The sequence below is a fragment of the Cydia fagiglandana genome, chromosome 1, assembly GCF_963556715.1.
Source record: "Cydia fagiglandana chromosome 1, ilCydFagi1.1, whole genome shotgun sequence".
NCBI lineage: Eukaryota > Metazoa > Arthropoda > Insecta > Lepidoptera > Tortricidae > Cydia > Cydia fagiglandana.
The window spans coordinates 16,624,806-16,649,024 of record NC_085932.1 but is presented as its reverse complement, the minus strand read 5'-3'; the positions used below and the strand labels follow the sequence as shown (position 1 = coordinate 16,649,024).

At 34.7% G+C, this 24,219-nt stretch overlaps 2 protein-coding genes across 10 annotated transcripts in view; one reads left to right on the top strand and one right to left on the bottom strand.

Moving 5' to 3' along the window:
• The window catches only part of LOC134665398 (muscle-specific protein 300 kDa), a 204,405-nt gene that overhangs the window by 128,321 nt on the left and 51,865 nt on the right, over positions 1-24,219 (bottom strand). For 2 of the 9 annotated variants that reach the window (XM_063522363.1, XM_063522388.1), the window contains exon 1: positions 16,534-17,005. The exons of the other annotated variants lie outside the window; for them this stretch is intronic. In XM_063522363.1, the coding sequence (XP_063378433.1) occupies positions 16,534-16,990 (457 nt within the window). In that variant the 5' untranslated portion in view covers positions 16,991-17,005. Of the gene's footprint in view, positions 1-16,533; positions 17,006-24,219 lie in introns of those variants that run through there. 9 annotated transcript variants of the gene reach the window in all.
• The window catches only part of LOC134665842 (protein croquemort-like), a 407,398-nt gene that overhangs the window by 364,486 nt on the left and 18,693 nt on the right, over positions 1-24,219 (top strand). The gene's annotated exons all lie outside the window — the stretch shown is intronic.

The following is a 24,219-nucleotide window of genomic DNA, read 5'->3' as shown; positions in this document are numbered from 1 at the left end:
GAACTCAGAAGAGTGTAAGTGATGCAGGATTGTTTACCTGAAAATAAAAGAAAAGTTACAATTATAGCAGAATACAACAAAACTACATGTTTATACATAATTACGTATAGATATATTTTCAGTTCTTGAAAGTTCAAGACGCTGCCGCTTGAGTTAATTTCTAATAGTAAAGGTTACATCAACATTGTTGATATTTAATTCTGTCCTTAGTCCTTAATTTTCAGATAAGAGTAAACTATGTAGGGTACATCGCCAATTACTAGCCACCCCCCAATTACTGGCCACCTATACTAAAATGAATTCTGTGTATAGGTGAATAGAACTCATTTTTGTAAGAGGCGGCCAGTTATTGAACGAGTGGGTTGTGGATAAATTTCAGTTACTGGCCATTTTCCTTATACTGAAAATGAGTTTTATTTATCTGTAAATAGAATTCATTTTTGGAATAGGTGGCCAGTAATTGAAAAGTGGCTAATAATTGGATTTTCGTACCTTATATACTAAAATGAACTTTGTTCACCTATAAATAGAAATCAAATTAAGTGGCTAGTAATTGGGGGGTGGCTAGTAATTGGCGATGTACCCTATATCTGAATTTAATATTTCATCCATATTAGATCTAATTAATTACTGTAATTATTTATTTACGTTTCTTATTTAGTGTACAAAGGAATGTTAAAATAACATTATTTGTTTTGACGATATGGCCATTGAGCATGGTTAAACTTGCATAATGACCATGGCCTTCATACGGCCACGCCGGCGCCGTTCGACCATTGCTACAACATTTTGTTCGCGTTATTTCAACGAAACACGATAATAAAGCTCTTGTATTTTAAACCTTACTCGGTCATTACAAAATAATTATTCGTTTGTATTCATTTTGGACGTAGTGCAATTAAATGAATATTTTTTGTAAGTACAAACGTGGGAGATTAGTTTATAGTTCCGGTTGTAGGCAATAAGTTTAGCATTTTGCGGGTTCGTCGCGTTCTATAATGTTTATTACGAATACCTATCGTGTTGTTTTTTGATTTTTGGATTATATATCGGCACTTAAATTTGAAAAATCTCGTATCTCGCACTACTACTCCTACTCAAAGCTGAAAGGCATCAACTTTGTATGCATCCCATGGCTACATAGATATATACCACATTTTTCTTTAATTTTGACAAAAAAAGATAAGTTTTTTTCAAAGTTGTGCCAGTTATTATATTAGTATGCAGCACGCATGATTTTAACTCGTTAATCGAAGTGTTTTGTTATTGAAGTAGGTATAGTACAGCGGCCAGGGGGCCTCCAACACTAATCGATGTGACTGGACAGTATACTACTGACAAGTGGTATGGTTGTGTTCAGTAGAGTGTACTGAGTACGAAATAAGGACTTGTCACTTTCTAAGACTGTGGGGGGGTTAACTGTGACGTCACAAAGATGGCGGTCCCGGGTTTCAAAGTTTAGATTGTTACTCGGCAAGTTATTAACAGATTTTTAAAAATGAGGTGTCCTTTGAAAGCTGATGAAATGTAGAATAAAACATGCTATATAACCAAAAGTATAATTCAATAAATTTTTTTTTATTTGCAAGAATACAAAAACTTTACATATGTCTTTTTTTTCTCACCCAAAATACACAATGAAAACGGCCACTTACATAAAAAATATGTTATATAAATAATTTAGCTAGGTGACTAACCTACACGTTACTTCTTGAATTTTGTGAATCCGATAATAAACAAGTAAACTATGATGATTATACCGCGGGCGCGGCGCAGGGAACCGCGCGCGCTCGGTTACTTGGAGGCGCGGGCGTGACTGAGAATGCTGTATTGTATATCAAAAACAAATTAACATTTTTAAACTAATGCTATATCAAATGAAAGATATTTAAATAACCAATAAAACTTGGTTATAAACTGGAGCTTGTCATCTTATACATAAGTATATAGAAATAAATATAAAATAAAAATCCATAGAAGTATTCATTTTTATATTTAAAAAATAACGATTATTAGTGAGAGTTATCGAAAATAATTATCATTATGAACCAAATTCATGTTATAAAGCATAAGTATCCTGGCAAGCGATATCTCTATACCTCAGCAAATAAAAAATAAAATAAAATAAAATAAATAAATCATTTATTCACGGAAACAGCATTTATATAATAGGTACAACCTCCGCCAAACTGTATAACAGTTTGTTGGTAGAAATAGGCTCCTCTCTTTACATACTGTTTTAAACTATTTACTTATTTAGGTATTTAAACTATTTTAGATACTGGTATAAGTTACAAATATAAGTTCAATATAACATGACATTTTCGACGTCCTTAAGTTCGTTTTCTTTCAGTGTGTCCCTACCGAATGTATTATATCGCGGTGCCACGTACATAGTACATTCTGCTAGTAAGGTAGTAAGTGAAAGAGTAAGCTAGGCTCCTTCCTTACCACAGTGTGGACAGGAGGTGTCTCTACTAATTTCCATTATCTTAAGAGGTCTGTTGAGGGTGTTATGACCAGTAATGATACCCGTCAGTAGTCTCAGACTGCTCTTACCTAGTTTCAAAAGATACCTGGTTCTCCTGTGATCTATACCTTTAGTCGTCATCTTCGACTGTGCTTACATCTCCATCTATTTACCTTTTCCATGTCTCCTTTCGTAACATTCGCTGACATTGGCAGAGCCGGTTCCGGACCCATTATATTCCGTCTCCGCCTCCATCCTCGCCAACAAACTGCAATCGCAGTTTGGCGAGGAATATAATTTGTGACAAAATTGTTGTGTACTTCATGATAAATAAATTAATAAAAATAATCCTCGCCAGTTCGTGCGCCGTCTCATTTCCCGTCACTCCTATAGTGTCCTAGGTACCCATGCCACCGTGACACTTCTTTATTTGCCTATCGAGATAAGCTCCTCTCGACATCCTCTTACGAGAGAGGAGGTGTCCGATATTTTCTTTAGTGACTTTAGTGCTGCCTACTGGCTATCTGTATATACAGTGAAACCTGGATAAGTGGGATCTCAAGGGACGAGCAAATTTGTCTCACTTAAAGAGGTTTTTCACTTACCCAGGCTCTCAGTTAGCCAGGTACAAATAAATTTCTGTCTCATTTACAGAGGGTTCCATTAATAGATGTGAGAATAGAGTATATTTCAGTTATAGAGGTGGTTAATAAGGTATTTAGTAATTGTCTTTAAAAATAAATAAGGTAAAATAATCCTTGACCCTAAATATTTTTAAGTCTGTTTAAATATTTATTTGAATTTATTTTGAATGATCCTCCAAAGGAGAGATATTTCAAAATTAAATTAAATTTGATACGGACTTCATTGCGTATTAGAAATTTAATAAATAAAAAAATATTTTTTCGTGTTACTTATCAAAATTTCAGCTTTCGTTTCGATAGTTTTAACTACTTACATAAATTAACTAAATCAAACTTGAAGTTGTTTAGACACAATTAGGTAAATGCGGAATTTGTGGATAGACTAAGAGTAAGTAAGAATACGGAAATTGTTCAATGAAGTCCAAGTTAGAAAAATGTAATCTAATAAATATACAATACAATACAATACAATACAATACTCTTTATTGCACACCTCACATACACGTAGTCATATAGTCTCAGTAAAAGAGGTAAAATACACTCTCTGTCTCAATTATAGAGGTAAATGTGACTATAAAATCACAACAACGAATCCCAGTTATAGAGGTTCGTTTTTCTCAGTAACAGAGTTACATGAGTCCCAGCTATAGAGGTTTCTCACTTATCCAGGTCCCACTTAACCAGGTTTCACTGTATTACAAGAGCGCCTTCTTGCTGCACACTATCTTTAACTATACGTGCACAGCGGGCTATTGCACATACCTCTGCTTGGAACACGCATATCTGCACAGTGATATTACTCTATATACTTATTATTAGATGACAAGCACCAGTTTATAACCACTTTTTATTGGTTATTTAAATATCTTTCATTTGATATATCACTCGTTTAAAATTGTTAAGTAGTTTTTGATATACAATACAGCATTCTCAGTCGTGCCCGCACCTCCAAGTAACCGAGCGCGCGCGGTTCTCTGCGCCGCGCCCGCGGTATAATCATCGTAGTTTACTTATTTATTATCGGATTCACATAATTCAAGAAGTAACGTGTAGCTTAATCATCTACCTGAATTATTCATATAACATATTTTTTATCTAAGTGGCCGTTGTCATTGTGTTTTATGGGCTACAAAAAAAAGACCAATGTTATGTTTTCGGATTTTTGTAAATAAAAAATAATTAATTGAATTACACTTTTAATTACATGGCATGTTTTATTCTACATTTCACCAGCTTTCACAGGACACCTCATTTTTGAAAATCTGATAATAACTTGCCGTGTAATTATCTAAAATTTGAAACCCGGGACCGCCATCTTTGTGACGTCACACTTAACCCCCCCACAGTCTTAGAAAGTGACAAGTCCTTATTTCGTACTCAGTACACTCTACCGAACACAACCATACCACTTGTCAGTAGTATACTGTCCAGTCACATCGATTAGTGTTTTAGGCCCCCTGGCCGCTGTACTAGTAAACTTTATCTCCATTTTGCTATTTTTAGTTCAACTTCGATGTATCGCGGATTATAGTCACAACACGTAAGTAGCATTGCAGTTCGCCTCGTCTCGGTCTGTGTCGTTATTTACAAAGCTGACATACTAGTAAATCACTGCATTCAGACCAGCATGACAGTAACCTCCTGTTACGTTCAATTGTAACGTATCTTGGGTTCACGTTAGAGGCGGGACAAGAGAGAATGTTTTGTGAATGTTTAGCTGCAGGCTGGACGGCGGTTGGGTGATCTCATCGGTTGCGCAACCAACGGGCCGGTTCGGCAGCTCGTGGCGCTAGTCGTCGTCGATCGATCGAAAAATCGTCACCGACCGCACCTACCTTGCAAAAAAACTGGGCTAAAACTTTACAGATCTTTAAATAGCTATTTGCTAACTTAAAAAATATTTTAGCTTAGACCGGTTTTTCAAATATGAATATCAGTCCGCCGTAGACTTTTTCGATATCATTCCGATACGTCCTACATACTTATATTGCAAAGCTTGACTCGTAGAATTATTAGCTGCCGTACTTATTATAGGTAAGCCATCCATATTTGAAAAAGATAATTATTATTTAGTAACTATACAAACGATAACTACGATGTTTACTATGTATTAGATACGGCCCATTGTGTTTAAAATTAGTTAAATTCATCATTGACATTCAGAGCATTAATACAAAGCTGTGATGGCGCCAACTATTGTTAGGCCTCTAGAAAGGAAACTGAATTAGGTGCACGTGCTGGTCGTGCTGTATATTATGTACCTTTTTATCGATAGAATTTCCGAAATGCCTTATTTTAATAGTAGCCGTCGCGTCACTACACAAAATAATTACCTACAAGAGTACGAGTATTATGGATTCATTCAGTTTCTTAATATCGAGTACAAAAATGAAATTTTGAATTAATGTTTTAAATAAACTGTGTATATATTTACTGATTATTTATCCTTGCCCATCTAGTTGACCTTTATCAACCGAACTGCTCTTACTTTTAGCAACTCGTAAAAGTAGTAAATCAAACTTTGGCAACTAATTTGTTCAATAACCGGTTTAACGGCTCAAAAAGTAAATAGAAGTTTAGCACTCAATGATTGAATACTTATAGGAATTTTGATGATGTATGTAAATTATATCATACTTTAATAGTACATTATTGTCGAGGCTCGGAAGTAGCTACTTGCAGGCTGAGGATTCGTTTTAAACGGACGACCTTGGGAGTCCGTTTAATTGAATCCGAAGCCAGCAAGTAGCCTTCCAGCCGAGTCATATATAGTGCTTTTCTCAAAAATGGTGCAAGAAATATAAATATCATAGAAATATTTTACAAAAGCAACGTTCTTACGTATTTATTTTCACAGAAAAAAGCCCTTGCCGCCTTTTTATTTTTTTAATAAAAATATAGAAGTGTATTTTTCTGCCGAAAATACGCCAACTTATTTGAGACAGCTAAATAGTCGCGGTACTAATCATCTATTTGGCTGTTTAATGGGCCTGTGCCTTCATTTGATATGGCCATTTCAACTTTTAAAAAGTTTGGAACACGACAAATAATGGAATTTGTATGCAACATTGCAGTCCCAAAATCGAGACTGCAATGTTTTTAACTTTTTAATTTTTGACTGACCATAAACTATGCGCTTCGCGACCTATTTTTTAGACGGCAAAGTCGACTTTGCCGTCCATTTTTGAGAAAAACATTTTTTCCCGTGTTTATGTACAAAGTACCTAAATGTAGAATTTTTCACAGAAAAAAAGAACTAAATTTAATAGCTCCTTTAATCTGATTTAAATTTTCAAATCTTAGAAATAGTACATTATTGCAGAGGCCGGGAAGGGGCAATTCGTGGATGAGTTTCGATTTTGTCGGACGACGCGAAGCGGAGTCCGACAAAGAAGACGAATCCACGAATTGCTATTCCTGCCGAGGCATATATAGTGCTTTTCTCCAAACATGCGAGGAAATAAGCTAAAATAATTATTATTTAAACATCAAGCATCACTCAAATCAAACCTTCACATCCAAAATGTCAAAAACAATTTCCCTCTTTAATTTATTTTTAAAAGTTAAAGTTACAAACTTATTCTGCCATTCAGTATTCGTTCATTCAATATAATTGTGCAATATAGTTGGTCAAACCAACTTTTCAGTCAGTAAGAACCAGGAAAACTATACCCATCCTTTTCTTTTGGGTGCTAGTACTAGTGTAAGACAAAGATAGTATGATTCTCTTTGTCTATGTTTGAAATGAGAAAGTCCTTTGACAAACTATATAAGCTTTATGAACACGGATGAGATTTAAAAAAAATATAAAAATAATCTTTGATTTTATTAAGCAGTATTCGCACGATCATACACGTGAAATGATAGCTGATCGGGTCGTGTAGAAGCGGCTCGCGGCAATAATAATTGGCCGTTTGCGTTTTTTATTATTAAAAAGTAAAAAACACTACAGTAATAAGTTATTACTGTAGTGTTTTTTTACTTCCCGTCCGCTAGAACAGGACAGCGATAGTTTGATGATTTTTAATTAGAGTTTGACATTAACGAAGAACTTCCCGTAGTATTTTTGCTACAGTAAGGTGAACATTTTCGAGCATATTGGAGAAATAAATATTTATGTAAATATCCTATCCACAAATGTTATGCTTTATAATGGGGTGAGATAGAATAAATAACGAAATGGAATTTGTAGGGAACTAAACTACTATACGAGACTAATAAAATTTGCATAATTATTAGTCATTATTTAACCTCATCCAAAAGCTGGGTAGTAAACAGGCATACTGTAGTTAGGTACATATAGGTAATGGGACGACTACGGCTGCGACACGATAGATAATGATTATTAACAGAATTCAGTAAGAAGAAGCACGATTCTAATTTTGTTTTTCTTTGATTTTTTTGCTGTTTTTATATAGATATGTTCCCCGAATTCTCGACAGCTGGACTGTAAATAACAAAAATAGTTTTTAAAGGGTATAATGAGTCTCTTCAGATATTTTAGGCACGCATAATGTGATTTTTTTTAGTATTTCGTGTACTTGCTCTCGAAAATCGACGTTGGTAAAGTGTAACCTGCTGATGAAGACCAGAAAATAATGGCAAGCTATTTTGAAGTATTTTAGTAAGTAAATGAATTGCCAAAAAACTGTTATATATACCTAATTAGTGCACAGTGCCACGTGACACGTGCCAATGCAAAAATCCTCCTGGAAATCTTTTCCATGAGTAAAAATTACCAGGAAGATTAGAAGACTAATATTATTAATATTACCCAATATATGCGCAGAGAATTATACCGGGCACATTACAGAAAAATTATCGGCCTTCGTATAGAAAATTTAACGTCACTTTTAAAAACGGATTACTAGTATTTGTTTGTAGAACGATATATTTTCTTAACGCAAACTAATTAGCCAAAATAACATTTCGCTGTGTTTGTCTCATCGATAAACGGCAACAACAAACGCACATAAGCATTGCAATAATACGTAATACTTAGCGTTGATACAAATTGAACTTTAAATTGAATATATCTAAGTAGACTTTTGAGAAAACACATTTGACCTTAGTGCAGTCCCCGAGCCGACGCGCGTCGTCCAAGAATGCAAAACGCAATAAAAGTAGGCATCGACGGGTTCGGTATATTTGGTGCGGTTGTTTGCGGCAGGTATTATTTCCTTTTAGACTAAGGAAACCGTAGACAATTTTACTAATATATAACGTAAGGTTTTGTAACATTGTGCAGATTTTATGGAGTTTTTATTGTCGAATTATGCAAAAAAACTGAAGTCACTACGTGTATATTATATTATAGTAAGTACACATAGGTAAGTATGCAGTATTAGCAGAGTAATAACCAATTTAAGTGTTTGCAGACTAAATAGCAAGATGGTGCTAATTTGTAATTCGCATTCAAGGTCTTCTACAGGTATCTTTACAATTTCTCAGAATATCATGTCATGTGTATCAGTCAGCCTTTGCTGATCTTGTATTACTTATTAAATTTAGTAATTTGTTTGCATCAAAACCGTTTTCAAATTAGAAAGTGAAAACTATGGGCCTAGTTCACTCGTAAAAACTTGAATGCCTACAGACAATTAAATGTAATATTGAAGTGGAAAAATAAGTTCTATCCGTATGATAACACCAAAATCTCGACCCGTTGATAACCGGTGACATCATCTCATTATTCACGCCGACACATATGTAGATACTAATTGTCTGTTTCATTACTTAACGCTATCGATTAGCTATTTTTAACATTATGTGGAGGCTCAGTGCAATGGGTACCCTATAATCTTTCTAGGGTAAGGAATGAGCAACTATTAATTAAAACAGGCAACAGATTTTTTACTCTTATCACGGTCTCACGTCTCACAATGTCCAAGAAACATGTCAATGTGTGACTTCTAAGTTTTTACCGGTGGCAAATATCCATATAAGAGAAGGGAAAATGCTACCGTGATTTCTAATACATTTTTATTTGCACTGAGAATGGACTTACTCAGTCCATTTAACTGATCAACTACTTTTCAAATTCCACCTACTAATACGCTGTTTCACTTGCTTCTTGTTTTTTCCCTGGCACTTTTTAGTCTCAAATGATTCATCATTTGTGACAAACTAATACGATTATTATAATTAATAAGGAATTATCATAAAATAATAATGGTGTAGAGATCGTCCGCAACGAACGTGGAAGTTACAATTAATTGAGAATATGGACGCGTAAAGTATATGTAATTGTATAATTACATAGAGGTTAATAGCCATATAAATTTCTCGCGTATGAGTGGATTCGGACGACAGAAGTTCTGTTTTATGGCAAACAAAACAACAATGCATCTCATTATCAGCCTATAGACATACGTGATTCGTAAATGCGTGTGTCGCTGTGTAAAAGCACTGCAGCCATGAACTTTAGTGGTTATCGTTACCAGTTAGTATTCGTACGGCTACTGTGACTAATAATTTCATGGAGTTATGACGGATATTACCTGGAAAAATAGCTTTGGTTCTATCGTGCATAAAATTAGGGATTTCATTTCGGAAAACATCATGCCTGGATCGAATAAGTTTCGTAACTAGAATTCATCGCTCATGACTATTTAACTACTGAATATTATGTTGTATTTAGAAATTTAGTTTAGTAGTTTAGTTTATATGTTAGGCGAATACTTTCAGTGCCGGCAGTACGAAACGGTTGGAAAATTGGTAAACCTAATACTCTGCTGCAAAAATATGTGTGAATTAAGTATGTCAAATCAGACAAGCCGGTGTAAATCGAGTTCTATCGACGCTCCGCCACAGGTATTTACGTATTTCAACAAATTTCACAGGCGAGTAACACTAACGTTCAAGTTTACAAAATAAAACGCAAGGCTGTTCTATCTTACGAGTAATGTCGAGTATCACCTGTGGCGCGGAAGCAGTCTAGCCGAACAATTGGCATTGTCTACGACTATACCTACTGCTCTAAGTTGAACAGATTCGTGAAGATAATAAGTATTACGGAATGGATACATGATGTACATATCTAATGTGTTTAGGTAGCAAGGTGTGAAGAATTTGAAGTAAGGTAAGTACCCCTATTAACGAGCCCATTAAAATCGGCAGTGATTACCGCGGTATGTACAAAAAGGCGTTTTATAAGAAAGCCAATTGACTTTTTTTAAATTTAAGTACACACAAATAAAGCCTTCTCTTTTGACTATCGAATAAGTATAGCACTAGTAAAGAAACACTAAGTAAATAATTCGAAAACCGTAAACTAACTCATCGGGGGCGCATTATTTGAATGCTCCATACTAACGCGCAACACCTGAAGTAAGCAAACGCGAATTTTATTTAGTGATTTTCATTATAATGGTGAATATTATAGAAAGACTAAGACTTTATATCTATTCTGATTTTTGATATTTATGGTTCCCAAATACTCAATTTGTAAACATTTGCTTGCCAATAGTAAAAAATAGGAATTGCAAAACCTCGGTGTTTGGTTCCATTTTTTGGTGTGGTTCCTAATTTCGAGGTATACCTCGTTAATAGCGGAAACGGTATTTTAAGTTCAAAGGATTGTACTTTCATATGTAGATACACATTTTCATAACTTTTGATGTTATTGAAATATTTAACCATCTATAAAGCTAAAGAGCTATTAACGTGGTATGAAATCTATTCAAGAACTCTTAATTTTGACTACAATTTTAAGTACTTAACTGGAGGTTTTCTTAGAAACCATTACATCACTCGGTAATAAGATGTATGGGAACCTAATACCGACTACCTACAACTTTGGTAGGAAACAAATAGGTTCATAATATAATTATCATAAAACCTATTGTATTATTTTAATTAGAACATATAATACACAAACATACAATATTAATTTATTTTAACCTGGTAACGCGGCAAGTGTGATGGGCACCTTTGCACCCGGTACAACCCGCGGAGGTCTTTTAGATTAAAATATTTTAATATATTTATGCTATTTTTGTATGATTTTATATACCATTAACCTTTTGTATAAATATTTTTTTTTATTTTTTTTAATATTTGATTTCCTATATCTTGTATCCTTGGATGTTGATGGGCATTTATTTGTGTGTTGAACACAGATATTTGTTCTTAAGTCATGGGTGTTTTTTATGTATAATAAGTACGTATTTATGTATATAAGTTGGTATGTATGTATATCGTCGCCTTGTATCCATAGTACAAGCTTTGCATAGTTTGGGGCTATGTCGGTCTGTGTAAGGTGTCCCCTTATGTAGACCGGCATTTTAATTTCTACAATTTCTTGTCCGTCTATATAATTTATAAATATTATGTACATACTCCTATACAGCATGTATTTTTGATACGACCACATATCTATTATCTAAGTGTAGTTAGTAGGCGCAGGCTCAAAGGAATTAATTTTCATGTTTTATTACTAAAAATCCTATTGTTTCTTTAAAGAAAAAAAAAATTAATTGAATGTAATGATTGGAAATGAGATTAAATATAATCCCTATTATTTATTTAACTACTATTGTCAAATAAATATAAGTAGGTATATAAATAAGGAACTAAAAATGCGATGGGTTTATCTACCCTCGTAAAAAGGAACCCTTATCCGCGGTATTTGGGTAACAATGATCAATTACCACGGTAATAGGCGATTTCGACATTTTGGTTTTAATAATTATTTTTTTCTATACAATTGGCCAAAACAAATAAAAAAACCAATGAAATATAAATTTCGATATACAAACTATCATAAAAAAATATGTCTTTGTTCATACAGAGCCAGCTTATATTTCATTTTTGGCTGTCTTTGTAAAAGTTGCTTAACCCCCTCGTTAATAGGGGTACTTACCTTACCTAAGTAAGTCACACTTAAAAGGCGCGCTAATAAGAATAATTATATTTGGGCGAGTGTGTATGTGTACTGTCTCTTCCGAAAATCGTTTTTTCCAGATTGATATTTTTGCCATTCGCAATTTTTACCATTTCATTTTTTCTCGATAGCTTCCTTTCCCGAAAGCATTTCTAACCATTCGCATATTTTCCCATTCATTTTATTTTCCAGTAGCTTATTTTCCTAATAGGTTTTCTAACCATTCGCATAATTTGGATATGTATTCTTATTATAATATACGAGACACTAACTAAAAAATAACTTCTTTTTGTAAATCAATATCGTACAATATAATTAGTCGGTAACACACTCCTCCTCGCTTCGCTCGTCGTCGCACCTATCTATGCCGTGATTATAAACAAATAAAATATAGTGGGAAATTATGCGAATGGTTAGAAAACCTATTAGAAAATTAAGCTATTGGAAAATTAAAATAATGGGAAAACATGCGAATGGTTAAATATGATTTCAGAAAAGGATGCTATCGAGAAAAAGTACAATGGTAAAAATTGCGAATGGAAAAAATATCAATATGGAAAAAACGATTTTCGGAAGAGACAGTACATTAGATAATATGTATACGCTCTGGGAATAAAACTTTTATGTTTATATCTTCTCCGTGTATTTTATTCACGAGTATCCATTACTAATAAGTCATTGGCTAAAAAATAAGGTAATGTATATTTTTAGTACGACTTATTTTTGATTAACTCTTTTGGCAACCGTTGGCGCGAACTTTGGATATGATATTGTAGCATGAGTAAGAGTTGAATTAAACATTTAAGCCCTGTCCGGGCAGTGACATCATGCGTATGCCCGTCACGAGGCAAATTTATGCAGCACATCGTAAGAACGTGTGCTATAAACAGGGCATTACGATTGGTGTGAAAATGCAATGATAATATGTGTACATTAGTATTTTGTGATAAGGAAAATGTAAATAGAAGCTTCCATACATTTTTTCTACCATGTTTACGAGATATGGTATCATCATGATCAGGCTTTTAACATCTTGACAGATGATTTATGCAGCGTCCGTAAGCGAGGAAACAACGTCTCTCGTGACTGTATAAGCCAATGCGGCACTGGCAGTTGATATGATGTACTAGAAAACCTACTCGTATAAGTATCCTCTTGATCCATCTATGTTGGAGTTAGCGCTATGCAAGAAAGAATGTGTCAGAGGCGTCAGAGCTGTTGACTGTTCCACCAGGTACAACCACCGTAATTGACATTGGATAATCAGGTTGGATGCCTAATTTAATTCACTAAAATTATGACTATTATGTTGTATGCATTATTTAAAGGGAGTATCATACACATCTCTCATAATATCCTCAAAAGTATTGAGGACAACACGAATGGTAAAAGTACAGAAACTACTAAAAGTTATCAATGTTTAATGTCCGTGAAACATATGTTTTAAAAATCCAAATCTGATAAAGGTCTAATCTGGCCATATCTTACAAACTGCAGAAATCATAATACGAACATTATCTTTATATTATCATCAACTATTCTCATTTTAGTACCTACTCAAAATTAAATATCTACAAAAGCATGACTGGAAATGATGTCATTCAAAATTTTGAGGCATCCTCTAAGAATTTATAATATTACATTAAGGATATAAATATACAAGTAGGTAAATGATGTATATTCTGTTTACTTGTAGTAAGTATATAGGTACTAGGTATTCGTAATGTTATTGGAATTTAGTTTGAGTTTTAGTCACGTCTACTGATATAAAGCCACAAGGCAGGTATATTTAAAATATAAGTTTATTTATGACTTAAACTAACTTTATTTTATTATTAGGGGAAACTCTATAATTATATTAATTATCTAATTATGAATGCCCGACCGACATAGGTATTTATCAGTTGTCAAATAAATAGGTCGAGTGATTTTCTGAAACGACCTCCGTAAAAAAATTAAAACAATTCATGTTATTTATCATAGGCACAGGAATAATGAAATAATGACTAACTTTTTTTGTTTCTTTACGCAGCTTGCCTAATATGTGAAATATACCTACAACTTAAGTAGGTACATGTACATAGTACAACACGTAGACTATAATTATTTAAGTAAGTAACTCACTTTTCAGAAATGATTCAAATTATCATCAATGCCCCTGCCAGTAAGTCAAGTATAAACTTTCCTATTTTTATAAACTTATCTTGTTTGGACTGCATTATGTTAGCGTTGTGATCTTGAAACCATTTAACGATCGTTGTAAACGCCGAATTTAGGTATTACATAGTTGTTTATCCTCTGCCAAGGTCACGCCCGTTTGACATTAGGTGTTTCTATATTATAAATGCTAGTTATATGTATAATAGGCTCTGTAGTAATGTCGCAAATAAAGTGGCGGTACCTATTTATGTAGGGTTTGTCTCTCGGACTCGCGCGCGATGGATTCCGTACCATTACGCAAAAAACGGCGAAAAAATCACGTTCGAGAGCCCAACTTAAATGTTTATTTTATTCTTTTTTTAGTATTTTTAGTAGTAAAAATACATCATCTGTAAAAATTTCAACTGCCTAGCTATCACGTTTCATGAGTGTCTGGCGACAGACAAACAGACGAACAGACAGAAGGACAGCGAAGTCTATAGAGGCCCATTTTTACCCTTTGGGTACGGAACCCTAAAAACAAAGATGTTTATGCTTGAAAATAATTAGGTACGTGTCATACATCTGTTAAAATACTTTCATAATTAAGTTTCTACAAATGTAATAAAATAGGTTGGTATTGTTGTTTATGATCAACGAACGTGAATGAATTATCGTCGGTATTCTGACATCATCACCTTTAGCAGCATAGTAAATACGTTACGTAGTCGGTTAAACTGACCGCAGAGTGAACAGGTAATTGTGACACATCCAATAGAAATAGGGCCAATGGCAAACTTAGGCAGCTAACTAACATTGTATTACCTATGTTATTACGCCTTATACAGGTTGGCTAAAAAATAACTTCATTTCCGTTGCCAGAGAGGTTATGGGATTATACTTACTGAGCAACTGTTACTATGGGACCAACCCCAAAATCGGGAAAAATTGGCTGTCATATACATTTTGGCTGGTCCATGGGAAGGATGTTCTATGGGAGGGTAATTTTTTTTTCGTGTAGAGCTTCAAATGATTTTTAGTTTTTTAGAATTACCACAACTGCATAGACGCCTCTTTAACCTAATTCTGACCCGAACTACCGATTGGATTAACTAACTGGATTATATTTGACTAGGGATGTACCGACTAGTCGCCGACTAGTCGGGAAAGCCGACTATCCGGCCACATTTGTAGTCGGCGATTAGTCGGCGACTAGTCGGCAAAAATGGCCGATTAGTCGGCACTTTATTAGTGAAAGAAAAACAGAAAAAAAGGAACCAACAGTCAATATTTACCATTTGTTTTATTTTACCAAAATACCTATTCAGGTGTGAAAACTTTTGTTCATATAATTGACCGTTTGATCGTTATCGTATGGTGGTGGGCTGGTGTTTTCCTCTATAGGTCGATCTCAACTAATTCTCGTGTAATTTCATGGCCAAGTTCCATACTTAAAGGATTATATTATAATTCAGTTTTTGTTTTTTTTTTATGGCGGAGCCATGGGGAACTATTAATGTTATTGCAAAATTTAGAGACTTATAAACAGGGCACGTTGCTCGTAAAGACGCTGACCACTGGCGACTACGTACGAGAAATAGAGCCTTGGAATACCTCCTACAAGTTGTACCTACTGACGGTCTGCTCAGGATCGCAAAATAAAAGAAACACAGAAATTGAACGAGGATTCTTGTGATAGGTCTTTGAACCTGTAGAGAACACCTTTTAGCCAAGCTAAAATATGAATAGCGCAACCAAAAGAGCAAAACTATTGTTTTTCATCTGAACTTATACGAAACTAATGATCTGGCCGACTAGCCGACTAGTCGGCCGACTAATCGGCCACTCGAGCGCCGATTAGTCGGCTAGTCGGCCAAATCAATAGTCGGTACATCACTATATTTGACCCATGTTCCTCATGAATGACTCATACTGAGTCACTGAAAATACACGGTAAGTGAAAAATCCTAGTATCTGGGTATCAGGCCTGATCTTTTTCCAGTAGGTAGAGCGTATTTTTACAACATACGAAAATCTCCATTTTTATTATCTCGACTAGGTAAGTTAAGTACATAATTATATAGGTATTGTCAAGTATTGTATAATAATCGTTCTCCTGAAATTTTTACCTGAACGGCATTAAAATCTAATTTCGGTAAAATTAATTTTCACTTCGCTTTCCTTTCATTTCATGTAAGTTTTCCAACTTTTCCACAACAACCACTGGTGGACCAGTTATTGTTATATATACCTATACTACCTATTTAGTATTTGTCTTATAATATTTCATGAAAATCCAGGCAGCCAAGATACCTGCGTGTGTGTTATTGTTTATATTTTATACATTTGTCTACTACCCTACTACTACTATGTATGAAGAATTGTCAAAGTCCTACCTCTAATTTCAGCAATATGAGAATCATACTCCGATCTGCTCCTCACATATTCCTTTCTCGACGCGGAGTGAAGATTCTGGTGCCTGTACTCGGAGTACCACTCCAGTGGCGACTCTGGTCTCTCCACATCACTACTGTACTCAACTGTCCTCTTAACCGTTACTTTATCGAACTTAAACCTGACCTCCTCCTCTGACTCAACATGTCTTAACGAATAACTTGGGAGCTGACTTTCGTAGCTCCTGGTTGGAGATTCCGTATCTCGCGTATGTTTTAGTTTAACTTCGATTTTTGGGGATTCCGTCTGACGTTTACGCTGCTCTATCCTCCTCTCTATCTCTTCTACATCGATGGCGGCGTCGACGGTGTCGACCGCCTGTCCTGACCATACTTTTTCGTAATATTTAACGCGGTCGCGGAGGTTGCTCTGCGACGGGGAGTCGCGACCGTCGGCCATGGCGACATGACCTCACCGCTCGGAGGTTCGCTCGATACTAAGAGGCTCGCGAGTGAGTGCAGCGGAGGCTTCTGCGCATGCGAACACGTGCAGACGGCTCGCAGACAGAGCTTTTCCTTTGATCTGGTTCTAGGTTGGTGGTAGGTTGCTTCAGAACCAGAGGACACTTTTAGTTTATCTTGGCCACTTTTAGGTAGTACTAGTTTTTTCATATTACAACCAAACCAGTCAGACATTTACTGCCGTATTCGAACTTCAATATATTCACAAGAGACGACACGGTACTATATCCATTCTATAGATATGTTATAGTTTAGATATCAACTAGTTCTCTTTTGCAGCGCAATTCGGGCAACCAATGTCACTTTTACGTTAGATAGAGTAAGAGATCTATTAGATGTGAATTTGATCTCCAAAGCCATGTGGAAATCGTTCAAAATCGCGCAAATGTCAAATTTGACAGGTTAGATCTTAAACATATCGTTATTGTATCTTGGTGATGTCTAAAAGACATCTATTTCAAAATCCGAATCGGGCCCTCAGTCAGGAATTTCGTGTGAACCTATACAAGTTATAATAATAATGTGACACGCAAGTTAGGTATGTTAAAATCAAATAATTATAGTTTTAAAAGTAGTCCAGTAGCGAATCGGTTATCTTTCGAATGCAATATTATCGTAATCATGCTTGAACTTGGTCCTTGGTGATGTAACGAAAACGAATTAACAGATAAGAAACCGAGTTCACTGATACAAAACACGTATATGTAGGTAGGTACCATATATGTACCTATACTATACCTACTCGTATATGTATTCATTTTCCTAGCTACCTTTGGACTCCATGATCAATCCAGCTTGATTGTGTTATATAATTTAACATTGTGCTGTCCTAAATGCCAAATTTCAGCTAAATGGGAAACTGATAAGTGGGTCAAACATACATGAATTGATTACAGACACAAAGCACACCAGGATAGGTGAAAATAAATATAAAAGCGAATAATTCAAAAAGGTAGGTACCTACCTATTTATCCTGAGAATTGCTTATGAGTATAAGAATGTACATGAATGTAGGTATAAGTTAAGTGTGTCAGTTTTAAATGCAATTATACATGCATGTAAGCACCTAACCAAATTCAAGATGACCTATATTTACTTAATCGTGGCCCTACCTACCTACCCCTATTGGTTCCACCCCATTTTCGACCCCGTCATAGTTGCTCAGATGGTATCGGGTTTTATAGTCGCCAGTCACGAAGACGCTTACATTCGCCTTAGGTTTGCAGAAAAAGACGTAGGAGGTACTTTCCGAAACGATTTTTTATCATAATTCAATGTCACTTTTATAGAAAGGCATTGAATTAGCCTCAATTAGCCGACAAAATAACAACAGCATAGATCATATAAAACAATATCAAATCGATCATCAATACTGATCTTCAAGATCACTTTACGAATCCATAGTCATAACTACTCAATCGTCAAGTGTTTGTAATGACATTACCTGGAAAAGTCCCTAAGTGGATGCAAATGCAAGCTAGCTTTGTTTACATTTTTATATAAGTCCTGTCAACTCACGTATCAATCTATATATATAAATGCAAGTGTCCTGACTGGCTGACTGACTGACTGACTGACTGATTCATCAACGCAGAGCCGAAACTGCAAAAGCCAGAAAGTTGAAATTTGCACACCAGATTGCATTTATAAAGTGTACAAGAGATAAGAAGCGATTTTGAGAAATTCAACCCCTAAGGGGGTTAAAAAGGGGATGAAAGTTTGTATGGGGTTAAAGTTTTCTTTTGAGCTACGAATTTTAAATTTCGCAAAAAAGATATATTATTAAAATACAAGAAAACTAATTTCAGCGTTTTCGAAAATTCATCCCCTAAGGTGGTGAAAAAGGGGTTGAAAGTTTGTATGGATATCAAAAAAATTTTCAAGTGGTGGACTTGAATCTTTGTATTTAGGGATATTATTAGAAGACAGGAAAAGTAATTTCAGCGTTTTGTAAAATTCATCCCCTAACAGGGTTAAAAAGGGGTTGAAAATTTTAATCCATTACAAATGCTTTGAAACTTCGTAGAAAGGCATAATAGCCGATTACAAAAAAAAGTTATTGCAACGTTTTTGGAAATTCAACCCCTAAGGGGGTTAAAAAGGGGATGAAAGTTCGTCTTCGGGTGCAAATTTTATTTTAAGCTAGGAACTTGAAACTTTGTAAATAAGTATCAAATTTAAATACAAGAAAACTAACTTCAGCGTTTTAGAAAATTCATCCCTCAAGGTGGTGAAAAAGGGGTTGAAAGTTTGTATGGATATCAAAAAATTTTTCGAGCGCGGGATTTGAATCTTTGTATTTGGGGATATTATTAGAAGACAATAAAAGTAATTTCAGCGTTTTGTAAAATTCATCCCCTAACAGGGTTAAAAAGGGGATGAAAGTTTGTATAGGGTTAAAGTTTTCTTTTGAGCTACGAATTTGAAACTTCGTTAAAAGATGTATTATTAAAATACAAGAAAACTAATTTCAGCGTTTTGGAAAATTCAACCCCTAAAGTGGTGAAAAAGGGGTTGAAAGTTTGTATGGATATCAAACATTTTTTCGAGTGTGGGACTTGAATCTTTGTATTTAGGGATATTATTAGAAGACAGGAAAAGTAATTTCAGCGTTTTGTAAAATTCATCCCCTAACAGGGTTAAAAAGGGGTTGAAAGTTTGAATCCATTACAAATGGTTTTGAAACATCTTAGAAAGGCATAATAGCCGATTGCAAAAAAAAGTGATTGCAACGTTTTTGGAATTTCAACCCCTAAGGGGGTTAAAAAGGGGATGGAAGTTCGTCTGCGGGTGCAAATTTTATTTTAAGCAAGGAACTTGAAACTTTGTAAAAACGTTTTAAATTAAAATACAAGAAAACTCATTTCAGCGTTTTTGAAAATTCATCCTCTAAGGTGGTGAAAAAGGGGTTGAAAGTTTGTATGGATATCAAACATTTTTTCGAGCGCGGGACTTGAATCTTTGTATTTGGGGATACTATTAGAAGACAATAAAAGTAATTTCAGCGTTTTGTGAAATTCATCCCCTAACAGGGTTAAAATGGGTTTCAAAGGTTAAATCCATTACAAATGCTTTGAAAATTCTTAGAAAGGCATAATAGCCGATTACAAAAAAAAAGTAATTGTAACGTTCTTGGAAATTCAACCCCTAAGGGGGTTAAAAAGGGGATGAAAGTTCGTCTTCAGGTGCAAATTTTATTTGAAGCTAGGAACTTGAAACTTTGTAAAAACGTTTTAAATTAAAATACAAGAAAACTCATTTCAGCGTTTTTGAAAATTCATCCTCTAAGGTGGTGAAAAAGGGGTTGAAAGTTTGTATGGATATCATGCATTTTTTTCGAGCGCGGGATTTGAATCTTTGTATTTGGGGATATTATTAGAAGACAATAAAAGTGATTTCAGCGATTTGTGAAATTCATCCCCTAACAGGGTTAAAATGGGGTTCAAAGTTTGAATCCATTACAAATGCTTTGAAACTTCTTAGAAAGACATAATAGCCGATTACAAAAAAAAGTAATTGCAACGTTTTTGGAAATTCAATCCCTAAGGGGGCTACCCGAAGAAAGGGGATGAAAATTCGTCTTGGGGTGTAAATTTAATTTTAAGCTAGGAACTTTAACTTTTTAGAAAAAAAAGGTAATAAATTAATAAACATGAAAACTAATTCAAGCATTTTTGAAAATCATCCCCCAAGGTGGTGAGAAAAGGGTTGAAAGTTTGTATGGAGATCAGATATTTTGTGAGTGCGGAATGCGGAACTTGAATCTTTGTGTAAGGGCATAGGTACCTATTATGAGAATACAAGAAAAGTAATTTCAGCTACCAACATCAAAATCCACTTGACTTAAAACTTCATACAACTTGCTAAAAAAGAAAAGTACTTAAATTCAACATTGCTTGGATATGAAAATTATAGGTACTACCCAAGTAGCATGGAAGTGTCGGCAACATCAATATAGCAGCCAATTAAGAACTTAGAGTGATTTAAGGGACGTATAAGAGTGTCAGAAAAGATTTAAGCTGTATAAAAGGTACTTTACAGACATTATACAGCTCAAGCTGTATAAAATCATTATAAAGGATTCTGCGGAAGGATGGGGTGCTTTATCAGAATATAAAAAATCTACTATAAAACTAAAAGTGTTGTGAGAGACTACAAGCTAATTATATCGTAAAAGCTGTATACAGGCTGTATTGTAGTAACACTTGGCACTTTTAGCTGTACAAAAGTATCTGTCAACTCCGTTTTAAAACATTAAGTGTTGTGAAACACTACAAGCTAATTTTATCGTAAAAGCTGTATACAGGCTGTATTGTAGTATCACTTGGCACTTGTAGCTGTACAAATGTATCTGTCAACCCCGTTTTAAAGCTATTTCTTATGGCGTAATCTTACTCTCCTATAAGAATAGTAGTTGTATAACTTCTGTCTGTAAGGGTATTATAAAACCAAATGAATAAATGGCAGCTATAGTACAGCTTTTTTCTGTATTATTGATAGAGTCGCTTATAACAATCTTTTGGCGTAATTTTACACTCGTATAAGTATAGTAGTGTAATGATTTCTGAAAATAAGTGTATTATAAAACTAAAGGAATATATGACAGTTACAGTACAGGTTTTTTATTTGTTATACGGATCTCTAAAGAGAATTATAACTTATGTACGGAGAACCGAAATACAGCCAAACGAATACAAATATTCTATTATAAAGCTGTTTTAATTACAAAAGCTGTAAAAGATACTCCATTTATTACACAGCACAGCTACTAAGATTATAATGCTCTCCAACTATCCTGTAGGCTGTTTAAAAATTGTCGCCATTTTACAATAAAAAAAAACGTATTTGTTAATATAATTAAAGAAATACTTGCAAATATTTAGAAGACTAACGCCGTGTTATGATTACCAGCTAAAATAAATTGTTTAGCCTTAGAATTAATATTTATAAATATTTTTGATACTCTAACCTTAAAAACAAACAGTAACTTTACCGATTTTTGATATTTTCTTTATGGTTTCTCTATGTTATTTTGTAGGCGCGTAAATATTTTGCCAGAAAAGATACACAGGTTCACAATAAATAATAATCCGCACTTACAAATAATGTAATATTCCATTCAAGTCCTGTATAATATTTACTTTTACTTTTACCATCCACAATAACACTTTATTGTCGCCATTAATATATTACGAATGAACAAGTTTAAGACATTTTAGTTTCTTAAATGATTATTATTCTCTTGTAATTCTTTCTTATAACTCATTTAAAACTTATATTCTTATATCGTACTTATAAGAGATTATATGTAGTGTTAAGGTTTCCTGTTACACCGAAATATAGCTGTAATGCAGCTATTATGCAGCTTATGTATTGCTTATACAGCTACTCTACAGCTCTAATAACGCCAAAGGCTGTATAATTTGGGCCCTTTTTTTACTTATAAGGGCTGTATAAGCGCTTATACAGCCTTTGTACAGCCTAACTGTACAGCTTATAGTATACAAATAAACTTTAATACAGCTTATATACAGCTTGCAATGCTACTTGGGTAAAGATGTAAAATGTTGAAGATAAGATTCCACGCGGACGAAGTCGCGGGCAACAGCTAGTGTTTAAATAACTCGCAAATTCATTAGTATCTTATCTAGGTTTAATAACAATCAAAAGCGAAGCTAATCTCTCTTTTAGATTAAGCATAAATGTTTTCGTATGTTCGGATATTCTCTACAGATCTCTTCTCAACTGATGATCTCTTGAAATGATGTAAGTAGGTTCAATAATTATGTACCTAGGTACTTACTTAGATTTTTACTGTCGATCCAGGGCCGTGTTGCATAATAGACTACAACTAATATTACAAGCGGAACTCCTTTTCTAATAAGTCAAATTAGAAAAGGAGTTCCGCTAATAATATTAGTTGTAGTTTATTATGCAACACGGCCCTGATTTTACAATTCTCCAAAATGGCGCAGTCATGGGGCTTTGCGAGGTCTACAGCTAGCAGAGCCGACGCATTAGGGGGTTGAAGAATATGACTGAATTATATCATATGGTGTGTTTGAGAATGTGTGATCAAGATAAAGTGGATCGTACAAACAGCAACTCTCTTTACTGTCCATGGTGAACCTTATGCCTTTGGCGATGATGATGGTAGATTAACATTGTTTCACAATAAGGAAACTTGCCTTTTATTTCTCCAGTAACAACAACACAATCACCAACTAGTAAGTATTTACTTAAAACATCCATCAAGAAGACTGCTGTTTTCAGTGTAGACTTCATCACGATCGCAGTACATTCATCAGTGATGAATCATCACTGTGACATTAATGTACCTAAGTATGCAACAAAGACGACAATATCCTTATTCCCGCTCCTTATTGTACCAGTTACGTGATCCATCGCCTGACCCAAATTGTCTTTTGGTTGCTACAGCGATTACTTATCACGGAGTCACGGAATATGATAGAGTCAGGCCAAGATACTTGCAGCGATTTTTATGTCACAGACGTACAAGTGTTATTTAAACGTCACAGCCCTCTAAAAGTATTTGATACCTCATGCAAAGTCGTTAAGATATTTTTCTTAACAGTCTATTCGTTTCTTTAAAAATGTAAACACCACGTGTTTTGGTCGCTCTAGCAATTATATGAATGGAATAGACTATAATGAGCCTCTCCCAGGCGTGCATAAACAATAAAAAAAAGAATATGCTGCAAAAATTTTCCCCGACTACAAAAACTTCAAATAAGAAATAACTAAAATTTGTATTAAACACATTGCTAAAGTCAGCTGTCCTTTCCATCCTTGTCTCACCCGCAGAAAATCACATGTGACTTCGCACCTCGTAGGCCAAAGGCCTTCCGCCCTTGACTCCCTAATTCAGGGCACTGTGCAACAGACGGTGACCCATTTCGAACCCTTCCAAATATCGGACGTCTTTAATTGTTTGAACGTTGAAAGGAATCTTCAAACTGAATATCCTTTTGTAAATATTGGAAGGTATACCTACTCAAATTAATTTAACGGAAAAGGGTCGGAGAGTTTGAAACTATGGGGACGTCGAATAATATAACTTAGGGTATTCGTGGGAGCGGGAGGTGGTCAAGCCGAATCTTACCAAATCTCATGTGGGGAGAGGACGTCTCAGCAAAAATAATGTAT